This window comes from Gymnoscopelus microlampas, assembly GCF_963454915.1.
Source record: "Gymnoscopelus microlampas genome assembly, chromosome: 10".
Taxonomy (NCBI): Eukaryota; Metazoa; Chordata; class Actinopteri; order Myctophiformes; family Myctophidae; genus Gymnoscopelus; species Gymnoscopelus microlampas.
Genome location: NC_139947.1, coordinates 13672959 through 13693029, shown reverse-complemented (window position 1 = coordinate 13693029; position 20071 = coordinate 13672959). Strand labels below are relative to the sequence as shown.

Below are 20071 nucleotides of genomic sequence, written 5' to 3'. Positions count from 1 at the left end.
AGAAGTCAGTTTAGTCAGACTGTCTAGTTAGGATCTGCTTTCATAATTCTACAAATGTCTTCTAAATCCTAACAAAAAAAGTATGTTGCTATAGTCAGTGGTCCTCAAACTTTATAAAGATTTATAAAAACTTTCACGATTTTTCAATTGTCTGCTATTTTTGAAAAGCCAAAGTATAAAATAATGGTTAAAGTGGTTACACAGACGCACTCCCGGTTTTAATGGGTTAACGGAGACAAACCCATACAAATTCTGTGTGTGGCAGCAACCAATTATGTATCCGCCAGTGAAAAAAGTAGAAAGATTATGGTTTCTGAGTGTTTGAGTGACAACAATGACTCAGGAGGCCTATGGGAGCTCGCTTGTGAAAGGGAGACTTAAAAGGCGATAGCCCTTGTTTTTATTTTATTCCTTTATTTAACTGTGAGAGAAATCCCATTGGGGCCGCTCGGTTGACACAGGGGTAAAGTACCTGCCCAGTGCCCACTACTGTGGGTTCGAATCCATCACGGCACAACCGGCTTGCTGAGTGTCTAAAATGAACACAATTGGCCATGTTTGGGGGATGGAAGCCAGGCGAGGAGGAGTGATACTTGTCACTGCATGTAGCCCTATTGGCTGGGATGGCGCCTGTCAGTGGGGAATGTTGAGTGTAAGATGGAGGTGCTACTTCCTCCCAGTGGGGGCTGCTCACTGACAGCAGTGGCAAGCAGTGGGAGGAATTAATTGGTATAAAGACTAAATTGGGAGAAAAAAGGGGTAAAAATAATTGGCAACTCAAAAGAAGAAAAAAATCCCCTCTTTGAAAGGCAGCCAAAAACAAACAAATTGGTCCAGGTAGACACAAACACAGTTTCAGCTACCTGTAGTAGACAGGTAAACATTAGTAATTAGACAGATAAAACAATGACATTCTAAAGACTGTGCATCCAATTCTTTCATTTAAAATGGTTTAACGGCAGGGATTTATTGACCATAATTCCAGGCAGAGGGTGCAGAATATGTACAGTAAAAATACCTTTTCTAGTCTTTGTATGGGCATTTGGAAACAGGGAGCATGAAAAAGCCCTGGAACATAAAACATAGTGCCACCTGCCCTGTACTTTTCCTCAAGGTATAAATGAAGCATAGCGTTAGTTCATGCAGGACACGGAAGTCTCAGCTGTAATCGGCTGCCAGTCAGCTGATGTGAACATCAGCCTAGCCTCCTATTCCCCATTGATAGCTCTGCTGGTCATTGCGTCACACATTCATACTCCAATCAGAGCTCACGTCTTAACAAGGAGGTCCCTTTAAATACGGCATTGCATTCACTTGGTCTCTGCTTGTCTTGCTGCCTGCTTCACTGCTGCTTAGCTGCCTCCTCCACCCCAGCCTCCACCTGTTGATCAGAGTCTGGCATAGGCTCAAATACTTGTGATATTATATGTGCTAATTCACACTAATATGTCAATGTATTGCTTATTGTTTGATATTGTATCCCTATGGGGGTTTTGCTTAACATTCCCTGATTTTGCTTAGCATGCTGCTTGGACAAAATTCAGAGCGGAGCCTTTAACTGTATTCCATTTGTTGCAATAAATGGTTAAATCTACTTTGATTGATTGATTGATTGAAATTTTTATTAGGCAAAAGAATGTAAAACAACACAGTTACATTTATAATGCTTTTGTCTAAAAGGTCCGGCCAAAAAAGTCCTTGCGGGCTTGTTTCCATTGGGGTCCTTGAATTAATTTCATAGACATATATAGTAGCAACCAAACAGTTCAAAAATCAACATAAGAATACAGAGGGGAAAAAAAAATACCATTATGTACAAAAAAGGTCATGGGAAAATAATGAAATATATACAAAACAAAACATGATCAAAATAAAATAAAAAGTATGTACAAAAAAGGGGGAGGGGGGGGGGGTCGTCTGTCTACAGGGAAACTGGTACTAGCTCCTCTTTAGGCCTCCAGAAAGATGAGTTTTTAGGGCTGTTTTGAATGAGCCCAGCGAACTGCATTTTTTGAGGGATGGGGTTAGACTATTCCATTCCTTGGTGGCAGTGCTATAGAAGGAGAATTTGCCCACGTTTGTTTTATGGGTGGGTGTTACCAGATTGTTGTTTACGCTCCCTCTAGTTTTGTGACTGTGGGTGTCACTAACTTTTTCGAGGTACTTATACAGATATGCAGGTATAGGGGGCATTTCGGGCAAATCTGCATTTACAATTTTGAAGACCAGTCCCATTTTTAATTGTATAACCCTGTCTTCCACCCTGAGCCAGCCTAGGCTGGCAAAGTGAGTGGGAGAGAGGTGGGTCATGGGCCCCAGTCCGAGAAGTAGTCGAATCAGTTTGTTTTGGGAGGTTTGAAGCTTAGTCTTCAGTGACACTGAGGTGTTGGAGTACCAAGAGGAGCTAGCATAGTCAAAAAGGCGCTGAATCAGGGCCCCAGAGAGGGTCCTGAGTGCCTGAGGGTTGACAAAAGAGGAAACTCTGCCCATAAATCTGGTTCTCTGGTTTACTCCTTTGAACACCTTTGTTGCCATGCTTTCACCTGTCAGGTGTTTGTCAAGAATACATCCCAAATAGGTAATCTCTTCTTTGCTAGTGATGATTGTGTCATCGACTTTGACCTTGAAGTCATTTACCTTCATTTTACTGAGGGAATGTTTGGTCCCAAATAGGATGGATTCAGTTTTCCCAAGGTGTAGTGACAGTTTGTTATCGGTAAGCCAGGTACAGATTTTTGAGAGTTCAGAGCTGAGAGCTTCCTCGACTTGCAACTTGTCCTCACCCGAAATCAGGAGTGCCGAGTCATCAGCGAACAGGAACAGTTTGCAGTTACAGGCAGCATTCATGTAGTTAATGTACAGAAGAAACAGTAACGGCCCTAGAATGCTGCCTTGAGGAACCCTGCAGCTCACCGGGAGGGATGAGGACATGGTTCCGTTGATGTCAACCACTTGTTCTCTACCCTCCAAGTAAGATCTCATCCAATTTAGTGATGTGCAATCAAAACCAATCGCCCTCAGCTTATCAAGTAGAATTTCGTGGTTTACAGTGTCAAATGCCTTTTGGAGGTCCAGCATGACCATGCCGCAGTATTTGCCCGAGTCTACCTCACGTTTGATGTGATCGGTCAAGTACAGTAGGCATGTGTCAGTGGAGTGGGATGTTCTGAAGCCCGATTGGAATTCAAACAACAGCTTACGCTCGCTGAGGTAGCTGTTGATTTGTTCTTGGATTGATCGCTCTATAACCTTTGAGATTGAACAAAGGATGGAAACAGGCCTATAGTTGCCAGGATCTAGTTTGCTTCCTTTTTTAAATAGAGGGATTACTCTTGCCAACTTGAATTCTTGTGGGACATGACACTGACTTATGGATAAGTTTGTAATATGGGCTACTAAGGGAGCAATGGAGACCGCTGCGTCTCTGAGGAATCTGGTGGGGATGTTGTCAAGGCCGGTGGCCTTGTTTGGCTGTAGGGCGAGGAGTTTGTTTTGCACATCAACAGTCAAAACAGGTTTGAAAGAGAAAGAATCCTTTTTAGCCCCTAGTTTCTCATAGTGAGCTTGAATGTGGTCGGGGCCATACAGACCTGAATGCTGAGGGAGTTTGCTTACCAACTGGGTTGCAACTGTGGTGAAGAAACTGTTAAAACAGTCCGCTACCAATTGCTTGTCGGTAGTGAGCGAGCCACTTGAAATAATGCAAATGTTTGTAGATTTTGTCTGAATTTTTCCGTTGCAGCCTAATTGTTTTAGTGCATCCCACAGTTTTTGTGGGTGGCTTTTGTTAGCCTCTATGTTCTCATTTAAGAAATTCTTTTTGGCATTTCTGATCAAATTAGTAACTACGTTTCGTAGTTTTCTGCACTTTTCAAGTAGCTCCTCACTTTTGTTTGACGTGAGTGTTCCTGGCTGAAACACGTATGTAACTTGATTAGAGTTTAAGTGGTGCTAAACAAAGAGCCTGAAAGAAGGCTAATCACAGACCCTTATAATGAGCAAAACAAGGCGATGAGGGCCGAAAATGACCTCCAATCATACCCCCATTAGTGCTGTGTGATCTTACAAGCTAATCTAATCAAAAAGCAATTAGACGGAAACACAATGAATGAACCAATGAATACAAATATTATTTTTTCCTTGAAAATGGCCCGATCTTTTTTTAGATCCCTTGTTGCATCATTTTAGTCTCTCTGTCCGCCCTTTTTCTTTTTTTTCTTTATCTAGGCAGACTAGACTAGAGCATATCTGACCCCGTCTGTAACTTCCTCCTCTGTGGAAGAGTTATTATTCAGGCTGCTCTCACAGTTGACATAGTTTACATCAATATCACTGCCTAGAAATCCACATAGGTCGACCAGGTCAACTAACTACTGAGTAGCTTTTCAGTGTATGTGTTGTTTGGTGCACACGCACACACACGTGCAGCTAGAGGTTGGTGAGAACAAAGCCATTGAACCTCCTGAACCCCTAGAGTCCCTATTCTGGGCATGTCATACTGGGCAAACATCCTGCAAAAATGGCTCCAAATGCGTTGCGGCTTTGTAGCTTGGCTACTTTTGGCAAAGATATTTAGTGTACAGGGGGAAAGGGAGGGGGGGCCGAGTATAGACCCCTGGAGTAGGCTACTCTGGTCAACTAGGGTTTAACAGTAGCCTACCCATTAAGACCTGAGGCAGATTCTACAAATGCCTTCTAAATCAGTAGTTGTCAAACTAGCTCTCAAAAGACCCCCTGAATAGACTGACGCTTTCAAGATTTTTCTAAAATGTTCTGAAATAGCAGATGTACACGGTATACATCTGCTATTTTAGATGTATTTTAAAACTAGAAAATGTGCTCCTCGGAGCACAGGTCTCCGCCAGTACTGTTCCTGATTAATCCTGTCTTACCTCACTTCAAAAGATGTAAATGATCTTTTGAAGTGACACACCTATTTATAGGTCTCTATTTCATCATGCGTCTCGCTAGCCAATCAAAGCACACCCTTTCAACATATTGTCACGTGTCACGTGACCAATGTTAGCTTGGTGGACACACGGAAGGACGAGAACGAAAACATAGTCTCCTGGCGGAGACAAAAATGGTCGTTTAATTAATTAATTAATTCATAAATAACCCCCCCCCCCTCCCCCAGCTGCCATTACAGATTCTGATTAGCTCAGTCAACATTATCAAGCAGGCTACGCGGGTGTGTGTACGCGCTCGCAGCGCGGCGACAGCCATTACAGATTCTGAGTAGCCCAGTCAACATTATCAAGCAGGCTACGCAGGTGTGTGTACGCAAGAATCTTTATTGTGTAATGCTTAATTTATACTCCATGAAAACAATGGTGTTGGTGTCGCTCACCGAAAATAGCAGATTTACAAGCTCACGGCACATGGCAATTCACTCAAAGACCATCCACAGACACTTGCCTGGTTGCTGGCATCACCTTCCTTTGCTATCAGACCCAGGGCCTTCTGTCTGTGTCTCTGCATTGATTCATTGTGAACGTGGATGACAGGGCTGTGGGCGAGATGCAATCACCATTAGAGGACGTGGTCGCGGCGGCCGGGTCGCGATGTCCCTAGAGAAATCATCACATCGGTGCTGTGTGAAATGAATTGATCTCCCCTAATTATATAGAGACAGCGGAGCTGTTGTTTTGGTTCAAAACAACCTACCCCGGCTCATTTATCATATTAAGATGTCAGTCACAGAAAAGCGTGTTCTGCTCCAAGGAGAGCTGCCCCATATTTGCTCCAACGGCAGGGAAAACAGATGGTGCTGTCTCACTTATCAGAATAAAGATTCTGTTCACCGTCTGCGTCTTCCCACCGCGACTCAAAATAAAGTAGAGAGTTCAGTCTGTCACTCACATACGAGCGGGAGGGGACATAATTGTTTAACACGGGGGCCTATTAGTTTCAGCTGATATTGCAGAGGGGATTCCGACAAAGGGAATTAAACCTCTGATCAAATCAAACAGGGAGCTTTTTTGTACTGATGGCTTAACCTCACCCCGACATCATTTACATGCCCGAATGGGAAAGGTGAATTTTAAGTAGGCTAACTAAATGAGACATTGAAATGTGTAACCCTCTGCCTGCTAGGGCTCCCAGATCCTCTGAATGTCTCTTCACAGCTACACAGCTTTTCAATGGCTAATGTGTGTTCAGTGTGACATCAATTTAACACTCCCAGTACTTTACTGCCATTCAGTGATCTGATTTATACTGGGTCGTGCATCGTGTCTCGCACCCCGAAAACAGAAGATCTGCAAGCCCACAACGTGTGGCGCCGCGGCGCGTTGGGAGCACGCAGATCGCCTGTTTCCGGCGCGAGGCACCGTCACACGACTAAGTATAAATCAGCCGTTAAGGCTTCCTGCCAAGTTAAGTTGTACCTTGGGAAGCTTTATGGGATAAATTGACTGAGACTAACTCCATACCATGGCAACTTGAGTGAATGGGAGATGGGAGTGCTTTAATGTTACCCACCCCGATACTAGGCTTCAGAGCTCATTAGTTTGTGTTGTTAAAGTGTTTGCCGCTGCAGTGTGCACGATGGACCACAGTTAATATCAGTGTCAGTGTACCAGTATAATGACATTGTTCAACATTCAGCAATCCCCATCCATCAGACTTGTTTTCAGCAGACTGAAACGTCATACAGGACGCCGGGTCACGGTTAATTCTAAGCACGTGCAATGTCTAATAACGTTGCTGTCGGGCAGAAACCTCTTATCTCCATATTTTGTTTTTTTTTCCCGTAAATGAATGCCCTACTTGATCATACTACAGCGTCACACATAAGTATCGAGAGTAGCAGATCTGTTGCAAGCTCGAAACGTGGCGCGAAGCGACACGTTTTGAGCTTGTAGATCTGCTACTTTTGCTATTCTTGAATTTGAATGCTGAAAACAAAAGTAACAGTTCTGGACAGCACAGGTTTCCACCTGTACTGTACAATACCTGTAGCATAACCTGTTGTTCAATGTTACTGGTGTATTTCTTACTGGTCTGTGCAGAAGATGATACATGTCTCATCAGAGCATTTTATACATATTGTTCAATTCATTACAATTAATTAATTAATGTATGTATTGGTTTGTTTATTAAAAGATGATATGTATGATGACAGAATGCCATGTCATCACAGTGGAGCATACACATCCAATACACCTATTATCCTCATGTTCCTGTTTTTACTTTTATACTCGTATACCTTTTGCTTTTATATACTTTATTATCTCTTATCTTGTGTATCTGTTTCCCCTGTCTGGCTGTGTGCAATAGACTGAGTCAAATTCCTATGTGAGCATACTGCAAATGAAGAGATTGTGATTCTGAGATGTGATTTGAATTTGAACAATGTTAAATTGCTCAGTGAGTTGCAGCCATTTTATGCCATTGCCCTGTTCAGAAGGCATATAAGACTGCACTGCATCATTCACCAATATCCCACTAGGTGGCAATGGCATTGTAATATTCATAGTGAAATGCCAAATAGAATCTATTGTATATGGATTACGCACTGCTGGAAAATAGCTCAGTGTATTGAGTAGAAGCAATGAATAGAAATGTTAAAATGCACACATTTGCCTTCATCAATCTCAAAGGCTTGCTGTGTTTATGAAATTGTTTTGCCAATATGAATCGAATGTGCTTAGCGAAAGCCTGTAAATCTGATGTATTAAGTTAATGAACTGTGTTAGATTCAGTTCTTGGTTATTTTTTGTGTGCTGTTTGCAAGAGATACATAAGCAACAATGTAGATGATCGATAGAGGGAAGACTTGTGGTGTTTGGGTGTATTCTATCAAAGGTTCACTTCATTGTGTTTCTGTTTCTTAGGGCAAAACTGTTCCGGGGGAAGAAAGTGCAAGGAGATTTTGACATCAGAGTGGAGCAGGTGATATAATATTTACTTCACACGTTGTCTGTTGTTTTTAATTAGGAGTCTATATATTTATCTAGCTTCGGGGCAGTGTTTGTTTTGAATTCAGAATCGTATTTTTCTACCTTCTGTGTGGAGTTTGTTTTTAATTATGAATCTATTTATCCATCTTCAGGCAGAGTTCAATGAGATCAACATCGTGGCCTATGCCAATGGGACCTGCACCGTTGACATGCAGGTGCTGAGGAATGGTACCAAGGTTGTCAGGTGAGATGGGTGCATGTGAACATACAGCACGCACGCACGCACGCAAAAACATACAGACAACACAATACTGCCACAAGGGTGGGAAAAAGAACGGCATGAAGAAAGAGAAAAGGGGGGAAACAACATGCACAGTCCCAACCCAATTAACTTAGGCAGGTACTGAGCAACGAACAGTACAAAGAGAAAACAAATACAGGCTCGCACTGTACTCTGAGGGCTCCAATGCGACAGATGCTTTATTGCACCAAAGAAAGCTGTGACGTTTCGAGCTAAATGCTCTTCCTCAGACTAAAAAAGAACAGCATGGCCAGAAATGATTCCAAATTATTGTTCCAGGGGGTCCCCAGCAAAATGTGTTAATACATTTAAACCCCTTTATCCATATGTTATACGTTGGCTATTCAAAAATAGCAGAAATACATTCTGCTATATTTTTGAATATATTTTCTGAGTATTTTTGAATATATTTTCTGAGTATTTTTGAAAGATCTTGAAAGTGTTTGATTTTTTTTTAATTATTTAGATTTTTTTTTAACACAAATCTTTACTTAGTCCTAAAGATCAGATTAGTGAAACAAATCAGATTTTGCCCGCGGTCTGAACAAAGCCTCTTACTGTGGTTCCCACATCTCTTCTATGTTTCTTATTTTAACAGGTCTTTCAAGCCAGACTTTGTCCTCATCCGTCAACATGCCTTCAGCATGACCCAGAACGAGGATTTCCGCAATCTGATCATTGGCCTGCAGTATGGAGGCGTCCCCAGCATCAACTCCCTGGACTCCATCTACAACCTCTGCGACAAGCCCTGGGCGGTAGGCACACAGCAGCAGCCTGCTGGTTTACTGTCATACATATCATCTACAATAGTAAAACAGCCTGCTGGTTTACTGTCATACATATCATCTCCAACCTCTGCCACAAGCCCTGGGCGGTAGGCACACAGCAGCAGCCTGCTGGTTATCATCTACAATCTCTGCCACACATGCCCTGTGCAGTAGGCATACAGCCTGCATGCATTCTCATTAAACTTAAAATAATACACCCAAACATAATATTTGTGTTCCATCTCAATTTCGACATACAGTATATACACACACACACACACACACACACACACACACACACGCACGCACGCATGCACGTAAATAGGTGCAATCGGCTTTTAGAGATCATCAATAATAGCATCTTGACCCTCTTTCTATATGTGTGTGCGTGTGCCTTTGTGTGTGCGTGTGCATGTGCGTGTGTGTACGTGTGCGTGCGTGTAGTTTGCCCAGCTGATCAACACCTTCAGGAAGCTGGGTTCAGAGAAGTTCCCTCTGATTGAACAAACCTTCTATCCAAACTACAAAGAGATGGTGAGCATCATCATCATTCACATCCAACACTGACAATAAAGGCAATAAACTCAGTATCTTCAAAGGGGGAGATTGTGAAACAAAACAATGTAGCAGAACATAAAACATCAATGTCAGGTTTCTGTCACACCAGGTTGCCATGCCAACGTTCCCTGTTGTTGTGAAGATTGGACACGCCCACTCTGGCATTGGAAAGGTATGGAAATGTTTTACAAGTTATTATTTAGTCCCAAGCTCTTGTCATTGCTTTTTATTGGTTCAATATTTATAAAACCCACAGACGGACTTAACCACTTTGAACCTGTCGTATGCCATATTTTTGGCATGTCATGGCAGATGAAATGATTGATTTTTTTCAAAAACAACCGTTCTACAAGCTCACAACAGTCACTGTGCGCCGTGTTGTGAGTTTGTAGTTCGGTTATTGTAGCTGAGGGTTAATTAAAGGACTGTATATGGGGGAGATTTGCCACTCGCCCTGTTTGTCGGTTAGAACAAATGGACACAGGACTACCACCTTGGTATAGTTGATTTCCACTTTACTGACTTTAGTGACAGTAGAATAGTATGACAGTCTGACAGTATGGTCTGGAATACAAAACCAAAATATAGCTGCAAGCAGCGATAATACGGGGCCAGGAGAGAGAAAGAGAAATGATAATTCCTTTAACAGGTCAGTTCATGAAAGTCCTTGCGGTCTTGTTTCCAATGAGGGCCTGTGAGCAATTAGGGGTTAAGAGTCTTGCTCAGGGACAAATTCACGTCATCGACACATTTGCTTACCTCGCCTGGAATCGTACCTGGGGCAACCAGAGCCTCTGGCTCTCTAGGCGGGCTCACTAACCACTCAGCTATGGCCGACCCTCAGAGAGAGAGAGAGAGAGAGAGAGAGAGAGAGAGAGAGAGAGAGAGAGAGAGAGAGAGAGAGAGAGAGAGAGAGAGAGAGAGAGAGAGAGAGAGAGAGAGAGAGAGAGAGAGAGAGAGAGAGAGAGAGAGAGAGAGAGAGAGAGAGAGAATAGATTGAAGATAGAAACGGAATAGATCGAAGAGACAGAGAGAGAGACATGGAAACGGAATAGATTGAAGAGAAAGACATGGAAACGGAATAGATTGAAGAGAGAGAGAGAGAGCCATGGAAACGGAATAGATTGAGTCATGTTTTTTGCAATTCAACTTAAATGAGTGTGCATCAAGTGAGGCTTGAACCAGCAACCTTGTGGTCGTGAGGCACTCTTAGGTAGCCGCAACACTACCTATAGTGCTATAGCTTTGTCCAGGCTGATATTGTCTGTTGAGGATCACAAACTCTTGCCTTCTGTCATGACCCAAGCCCCTGTTTCACTAACACTAAGATCACTCGTTCACAAACCATTTACAAAATAAGAAATTGTACATCTCCTCAGAAGCAAAACTAGTGAAAGTAGCCGATCTACAAGCTCACAAACCATTAAAAGTTGTCAGATTGTACATCGGCTATTTTCACAATGAAGTATGTTATACATTGAAAAAACATACTCTCATTGCTATCTGAAAAGTTGTGAGATTGTAGATCAGCTATTTTCACAATGAAGTATGTAAAAAACACTCAATTAAGTATTTCATGTTATCTTTAACAATTGCAGATGTATTCATTGATAGTCATGTTGTGTGAAATGCAACTTAGATGAAGTCTGCACCAAGTGAGGCTTGAACTGGTGACCTTCAGGTTGTGGGGCACACATTTAAGCGAGAAGCCACCAACAGACAAGAACCTGTGAAAGGAGATCACACAGATGATACAGTTTCACGCAAATAGCTGAAAAATCCTGGGTTTAAGTGTTTTTCAAACTGCTCAAGATTGCGGACAATATAAGGGCGGTGCTTACTGGTTAACGTGATAGATGTGTTCCTCATTAGTCAAGGCACATGTGTAAGCAGGTCTAATGGCTGTCGGCCAAACGAGGCATGACTTTTGCCTGTTTAAAGTTTCAATTTTCAAAAAATTGCTATAGCGCCCCCGTTTGACCAATTGGAGTAAGATTGGTTTCAGTGATATTTGGAATGGCCCTTTACATTTCTGCAAAGTTTCAAAGAATGGTAAGTCTGCATGTATGTGTTAGGGGCAGATGAATAATTGTCATAAAACTGCAATATTCATTGGCTCATTAAAGCTTAATTTTTTCACTTATGGAAGATATTTTGCAAACGTTTTTTGGTATAGGTCCAAAGTTCATGTGTAAAAAGTTTCGTGCAGATTACTCAAAAATCCCAGGAGGAGATAGGTTTTAACTGTTTTTCATATAATTCGAAATGGTGGGAGATCTAAGGGTCAGAGGTCAAAAGTCAGAGTGTGAAAGTTGTTCATCATGAGGAGACGCATGTGTGTATTGAAGTTTTATGGCTGTAGGTAAAACAGGGCATGAGTTGTACCTGTTCAAAGTTGGCATTTTCAACTGAGTGCTATAGCGCCACCTTTTGACGAAAGATTGTGAGATTTATTTTTTGATCGTTTTTCATGACCATCTATCATATGGCCGAGTTTCATAAAAAGCGTATGCACGGTTCAGCCAGAACTGGCAAAAACGGCAGAAGAAGAAGAAGAAGAAATGGAAATATAGCTGCAAGCAGCGATAATACGGGGCCAGGAGAGAGAAAGAGAAATGATAATTCCTTTAACAGGTCAGTTCATGAAAGTCCTTGCGGTCTTGTTTCCAATGAGGGCCTGTGAGCAATTAGGGGTTAAGAGTCTTGCTCAGGGACACATTTCATTTCGTCGACACATTTGCTGGCCTGGAATCGTACCTGGGTCAACCAGAGCCTCTGGCTCCCTAACCACTCAGCTATGGCCGACCCTCAGAGAGAGAGAGAGAGAGAGAGAGAGAGAGAGAGAGAGAGAGAGAGAGAGAGAGAGAGAGAGAGAGAGAGAGAGAGAGAGAGAGAGAGAGAGAGAGAGAGAGAGAGAGACACATGGAAACGGAATAGATTGAAGATAGAAACGGAATAGATTGAAGAGACAGAGAGAGAGACATGGAAACGGAATAGATTGAAGATAGAAACGGAATAGATTGAAGAGAGAGAGAGAGCCATGGAAACGGAATAGATTGAGTCATGTTTTTTGCAATTCAACTTAAATGAGTCTGCATCAAGTGAGGCTTGAACCGGAAACCTTGCGATCGTGAGGCACTCTTAGGTAGCTGAAACACTACCTATAGTGCTATAGCTTTGTCTAGGCTGATATTGTCTGTTGAGGATCACAAACTCTTGCCTTCTGTCATGACCCAAGCCCCTGTTTCACTAACACAAAGATCACTCGTTCACAAACCATTTACCAATGAAGAAATTGTACATCTCCTCAGAACCAAAACTAGTGAAAGTAGCCGATCTACAAGCTCACAAACCCTTAAAAGTTGTCAGATTGTACATCGGCTATTTTCACAATGAAGTATGTTATACATTGAAAAAACATACTCTCATTGCTATCTGAAAAGTTGTGAGATTGTAGATCAGCTATTTTCACAATGAAGTATGTAAAAAACACTCAATTAAGTATTTCATGTTATCTTTAACAATTGCAGATGTATTCATTGATAGTCATGTTGGGTGAAATGCAACTTAGATGAAGTCTGCACCAAGTGAGGCTTGAACTGGTGACCTTCAGGTTGTGGGGCACACATTTAAGCGAGAAGCCACCAACAGACAAGAACCTGTGAAAGGAGATCACACAGATGATACAGTTTCACGCAAATAGCTGAAAAATCCTGGGTTTTTCAAACTGCTCAAGATTGCGGACAATATAAGGGCGGTGCTTACTGGTTAACGTGATAGATGTGTTCCTCATTAGTCAAGGCACATGTGTAAGCAGGTCTAATGGCCGTCGGCCAAACGAGGCATGACTTTTGTCTGTTTAAAGTTTCAATTTTCAAAAAATTGCTATAGCGCCCCCGTTTGACCAATTGGAGTAAGATTGGTTTCAGTGATATTTGGAATGGCCCTTTACATTTCTGCAAAGTTTCAAAGAATGGTAAGTCTGCATGTATGTGTTAGGGGCAGATGAATAATTGTCATAAAACTGCAATATTCATTGGCTCATTAAAGCTTCATTTTTTCACTTATGGAAGATATTTTGCAAACGTTTTTTGGTATAGGTCCAAAGTTCATGTGTAAAAAGTTTCGTGCAGATTACTCAAAAATCCCAGGAGGAGATAGGTTTTAACTGTTTTTCATATAATTCGAAATGGTGGGAGATCTAAGGGTCAGAGGTCAAAAGTCAGAGTGTGAAAGTTGTTCATCATGAGGAGACGCATGTGTGTATTGAAGTTTTATGGCTGTAGGTAAAACAGGGCATGAGTTGTACCTGTTCAAAGTTGGCATTTTCAACTGAGTGCTATAGCGCCACCTTTTGACGAAAGATTGTGAGATTTATTTTTTGATCGTTTTTCATGACCATCTATCATATGGCCGAGTTTCATAAAAAGCGTATGCACGGTTCAGCCAGAACTGGCAAAAACGGCAGAAGAAGAAGAAATGGAATAATGCGAATAACAATACGGGTCCATGCTGGAAGCCTGGCCCCGTAATAATGCGAATAACAATACGGGTCCATGCTGGAAGCCTGGCCCCGTAAAAACACACGTTCATATTCATGAAAGCAACACTGTACCAAACTAACAAATTAGCACAAAGTACAAACAAACTGCATTAAATACAGAACAGAAGCACACAACCTACAACATAAAGTACTCACTTATCAGGAATGACACATACTGCACAGTCTGCTCTGGAGGCAAACAAACTAGACTGACACTCTGGGCCATGTTAACCTGAACACAATAAATGATAATTGGAGTAGGCTGGCTTCAATATCCAACTGCCCAATAAAGCCCTTCTGTCTGTTAAGGAACTGGCATGATACACAATTAACTGGAAGTAAGAACACCTGAATCATTAGTAATCATTATTGGCAACACCTGCATGGCCTTTCTTACAGTTATTCTCGCTACTTTTGCAACAAAGTATAGAATAGTTCTATTTGGGGAATTATTTATGAAAAAGATATTTGCTTTTTGTAAATCCATGTGTCCTTTTGTGCTGGGTGGGTATTTGACTGTTTATTATTATTATTATTAGTTGTAGTAGTAGTTTTATTTTGGTCATCAAAAGCAATTCAATACAATGCCTTCATTTGATATCAGTGAAAACATATGTTTTATTGACAGGTAAAGGTGGAGAACCATACTAAGTTCCAGGATATTGCCAGTGTGGTGGCTCTGACCCAGACCTACACCACCACAGAACCTCTGATCGACTCCAAGTATGACGTCAGAATCCAGAAGATTGGCAGCGACTACAAAGCGTACATGTATGATGTCATTTAACCACTTTGGGCATGCATTATCTCAGTGATTCTCAACATGTGGACCCCCAAATAATTGTCAAAACCGTAAGATTTTAATGATATATGCTCTGATAATGCATGCGACCCACCCATTTGACCACTTAAGGCGGCAGTCGAAACTTTTGAGATTGTAGATCGGCTGTTCTCGCTATTCTTCGTATGACAATCCTTCTATAATTTGACAAACCTCTGTCATGGTTGGTGTCATGGTTGGTGAGGCCAAAATTGCTCCGGTTCTCCTCAGCGGCTTGAGCAATTGCCATTGCCGTTTTTCGATATCACCAAATCTCAGCTGTATTAGCGTTTTTGTGTAAAACACTGTCGCCATGGTTACGTGGCTGCCTCCCGGGTTGCCAGATCATGTGCGCATATCCCCCCACGGATGCGTGGATGCGTGTGTGTGTGTGTGGTCGCGGCCATATATGTTTGTGCACTTTTGTTGGGAAGCCTGGCTCGTGCCTTGCATTCGTGGCTCCCTCTAGTGTTGGTTCTACAGAATTGCTGGGTGGGTGGTAAAAACGAGCAAGCCTTCTCCAATTTCCCTGTAACATATATAATAGGGCTTATGAGTAAACGGTCAAACTTAACTCATTCAATCCGGGAACACATCTACAAATGTCTTCTAGACCCTAACAGTTTCTTGAAAACTGTATGTTGCTATAACATCAGTGGTTCTCTAACCTTTTCATGTCAAGGACCACCAAAATTATATGTATGTGGTCGTGGACCAAAATATTTTGTTCTAGGGTCCCCCCAGAAGCAAAGATTTGAGTTACAGATGTTTGCTTTAAAATATATATATATTCAAAGTTTTGAACACATTGTCATGATTTTTCAAAAATAGCAGATCTACAAGCTCATGCTATGAGCTTGTATATCTATCTATTTTTGAATAGCCAAAGAATAAAATAATGTCTATCAGCCAAAATCTAAAATGACACAGATGCGTTCTCGGATTGAACGGGTTAAGTTCTTTAAAATCTGGTAACATCTTTCGTGATGTCATTTTTCTACACTTCAGGAGAACGTCTATATCTGGTAACTGGAAAACCAACACCGGCTCAGCCATGCTGGAACAGGTGGCCATGACTGACAGGTGAGTTCTGGAAGGCCCTCCTGTGAATGTCTCGCACCCTGCAACAGGTTGGCAAACGTCTGGCACTGACAGAGCAAATCAGTACGATCGAACATGAGAAGGGCATTTTGAGAGGACAACTCTCAAAACTGTTCTGGCAGTGAGTCTAGTCTTGTGCTGTTTTTTTGAGAAGACAGGCTGTTCAATTGTCAGCATTGATTTTCGTCCTCTTGTGTCTAGGTACAAGCTGTGGGTGGATACCTGCTCAGAAATCTTCGGTGGTCTGGAAATCTGCGCGGTCAAAGCCATCCACGGGAAAGATGGGAAAGATTACATCACAGAGGTACTAGGCCACTGTTTTACAGGTTTATGTTGAATTTAAAAAGGAATTTGCTTAATTTACCATGCCTGGGTATTTACAACTTATTTCACTATGTACTGTCTTAGTACAAGCCTTGCTTATTTCAAGCACATCAGGTGAAAGCTTTCCAGAATCTTATTTTATTTGTTCAAAAATGCTCTCAGGTGGTGGGCTCCTCCATGCCTCTGGTTGGGGAACACCAGGCTGAGGACAGGCAGCTCATTGCGGACCTGGTGCTGACAAGAATGGAGCAGACTTCAGAGAAGACAGCGAACACGGCCCAGAGACCCACCACCATACAGCCGTCTCAGGTGAACAAATAGGAAGCTCAGTTTACAGCGCAATGACACTTTGGTAGAGGTTTGGGTCGTGTAGTTGCCGTGCCATGATGTCGTTCCAAGTACTGATGAGATATCTTCAATAATTGCTCCACTGTTTAGAAACTGATATTCCGAAATAGCCTACCCATTGACTTACATTGCACAGTGGAACAGACTCGCAGTCGCGCCTGCGACACGTTGTGAGCTTGTAGATCAGCTATTCGGTTCACCAAACGGTTGCCCTGGAACAGGGAGGGACACAAGGGTTCATGTGGTTAAATGAACATAAGCTGAACTAAAATACGTACATTAGAAGAGGAAGGGAAGTCCGCACACTGTGTAATAGCTCCCTGTAGAAACATTTATTAAACTTTAACATCGTTTCAAACCTAGCGGGTCTTCATCACCTGATGATGACCCGCTAGGGCTGTTAAACTTTAATAAAGGTTTCTACTGGGAGCTATTACACAGTGTGCGGACTTCCCTTCCTCTTCTAAATGAACATAAACCAAAGACATTCATCACAAATACAACATAGATCTCCCCCCAGCACTTTCCTTTATAACAAGACAATAGCACAGCAATAGAACAAGACACACAGAAACAGACACAGCCCGAGGCATGCCGAGAAATGCCTCCTCAGCCAACTAACAGCTTGGGATGCAGTGTGTTGTTTACTTGTCGACAGATATTAACAATGGTATTTGGATAGATGCCACGTTTGGATTTCTGCTTGTTATATCCAGCTCCTATATGCATCCTAAGCGCATACTGTACTTGCAGTGGTGGAAAGTAACTAAGTGTATGTACTCAAGTACTGTACTTAAGTCAAATGTTTAGGTATATTTTAATTTACTAGAGTATTTCCAATTTGCACTCTTTTACTTCTACTCCACTACATCTCAGAGGCAAATATTGTACTTTTACTCCACTACAATTATTTGAAAACTTTAGTTACGACTTACGAGTTACTTTGTAGATTCTGATTATTATTACAAAACATGCATGAACCACTTTAGCCTTATATATACTTCAGCTATTTGAAAATAGCCTCATCTCTAAGCTCACAACGCGTAGTGATGCAACGCGTTGTGAGCTTGTAGATCTGCTATTTTCAAAAGATTTGTATATATATTGAACTTGTGAAATGGGACATTCTGCATAATGAGTACTTTTACTTTTGGTACTTTAAGTATATTTTAATATTGTACTTTTGTACTTTTACTCAAGTACATTTTTAATACCGGACATTTACTTGTAACTGAGTATTTCTAGATTGTGCTATTGATACTTTTACTTAAGTACAAAATGTGAGTACTTTTTCCACCCACCACTGCATATTGTTATCTTAGCACCTCTTGTTATCTTAGCACCTTGACCACTTACCATTTGGGTTGATAGTTAGATAAGTGTCATTGCAGTTACTCTGACCTTGTACGTCGGATTTGGATTTGCTGGGTCTGCTAAATGTCAAAATTGTAAATTGTACTATGGCACAGGAAACAACAAAAAGCGTTTGTCATTCATGTATCACAGTAGTCAATGCATATTACCATTTATCAAAATGTCACTGAATTAAAGGTAGGGTAAGTGATTTTATTTTTGTTAAAATATGTGTTAAACAGGTCTATATTCTGTACTCCTTGCTATAGAGTTTTTGTTCAATAACAGGAGTCTCCCTGTCTCTCCAGCTCTTTAGGAAACAGGTCGCGATATCAATTTTATCCAATCAGGAGAGAGAACTCACACAACATACAGGATAAACAAGTGGAATTGGAAGTGCTGACACAAATAAATGAGCAGACACAATTTTTTTTTAACTGGAACACTATAAAATTGAAACTGATAAACTGGGTACTCTCTCCTGATTGGTTGAAATTGGCAACCCCCCTGAAAAATGCATTTTCCGTTTATTAAAGCGGTGGAGAGACCTTTAATATCATTAATTATTTATCCGCCTCTGTTTTTTAGGGTGGTGGCCAGAAGGGAGAGCTGGTGCCTGAACCCACTAAGAACGGTACCGCACACCCACCTCAAGGTTGCCTGCAGTACATTCTGGACTGTAATGGCGTTGCAGTGGGGCCAAAACCAGTCCAGGCCAACTAAACACGTCACCCGGAGAGAAAGGGAGGTAGTATAAACGTCTAGAGATAAACCATGATGTACAGTATATTAGCCAAACACACAAACACTAAGAAGAAGTGGTATGTGTGTTGCGTGTGGGGGATGCTGATACTAGCTAGACTCCGATCTTGGTGACGTTGGCTCGGGCCCGGCTGCTGAAAAAAAGCCGTCCTGGACTGGGTTTTGTTTTCCTCTATGCAGTGTCAATATGTACTGTGTCTACTTGTTGACCTGTTGATTCGTGTGCTTGTAGAGGTCTACCCTTGTTTCCGTAAGCTGATGTGGATTCTGTTTCTTTGGGGCTGTTTGATGATGATGATTGTGCCTACACTCAGTGCTGCTCTGTGTGACCCAGCTATCCCCCCTCCCACCCTTTTTTCCGTTCTCCGTTTTGCTGTGTACCTTTAAATATCGTTCAGACTGTGGTCCATTCTTGTGCAGTTTGAGATGTGTGTGTATATCTGAATAATGTACACGTGGGTGCGTATGTATGTAGTGGTGATTATTTTCATACATATAGCTGGAATAGATATTTATTTTTGTTTTGCATGTTTGATAGGAGAAAAAAAAATTACAGGTGAAAGTCTGTTTTTAAGTGTCGGATTAACCGGGATGTTAAAAAGTAACATCGCAGTTACATCTTAAAGCTATGGTCTCCCCCCTGTGTGCATTGTGAATGTGTCCTAAGAAATGCGTATTATATAAGTTATACACAAATAGATGTAATTGATCGTTAACGATCGCGTATTAATAGACGGCTGAGGTGTGCACACTGCTGCAAAACACAATCAGGATTCAGCGTTGGACGTATGTTTGTTTGTCTTTCTTTAAGGAAGTTAAGTTGTTGATCTAGAGAGATACCTATCAGAATAACAGATATTTCTTATTTAGAATTAATAGATTCATTAAATAGTGCGCGCTGGCAACTAGTTTTTTTTACACTGTCCCCCCACACACACCCTCCCCTTCACTCCCAAGATTTTATTATGTAAACAATCATGTCACAATTAGACATACCGTAGAGCACTGGTTCTCAACACGGGGCCAAATGGGCCCTTTACAGGTCTGTAACTATGACGGTGTACAAATGGAACCAAATGGACCCTTACGGGTCCATTTGTCTTTCTTTAAGGAAGTTAAGTTGAACCAAATGGACCCTTACGGGTCCATTTGGTTCCATTTGTACACTGTCAGAGTTAAATTAACCTTGTATAAGAAGTGGGGTGGGGGGGTTGTGGCCTAATGCATATCAAACCGGGGGTCCCTTTCCTTGAAATGGCAAAAAACAAAGTTGAGAATCACTGCTGTAGA

The 20071-nt window shown here is 41.7% G+C and overlaps 1 protein-coding gene across 1 annotated transcript in view; it reads left to right on the top strand.

Annotated features, from left to right (window-relative positions):
- The window catches only part of syn2a (synapsin IIa), a gene marked incomplete at its 3' end in the record, with an annotated part of 34372 nt that extends 15630 nt beyond the window's left edge, over positions 1 to 18742 (top strand). The window contains exons 3-12 of the mRNA XM_084068083.1: positions 7839 to 7896; positions 8057 to 8148; positions 8804 to 8960; positions 9417 to 9506; positions 9640 to 9702; positions 14702 to 14844; positions 15902 to 15976; positions 16196 to 16298; positions 16481 to 16627; positions 18608 to 18742. Coding sequence (XP_083924209.1) covers positions 7839 to 7896; positions 8057 to 8148; positions 8804 to 8960; positions 9417 to 9506; positions 9640 to 9702; positions 14702 to 14844; positions 15902 to 15976; positions 16196 to 16298; positions 16481 to 16627; positions 18608 to 18742 — 1063 coding nt within the window. The remainder of the gene's footprint in view (positions 1 to 7838; positions 7897 to 8056; positions 8149 to 8803; positions 8961 to 9416; positions 9507 to 9639; positions 9703 to 14701; positions 14845 to 15901; positions 15977 to 16195; positions 16299 to 16480; positions 16628 to 18607) is intronic.
- Between the last annotated feature and the right edge of the window lie 1329 nt (positions 18743 to 20071).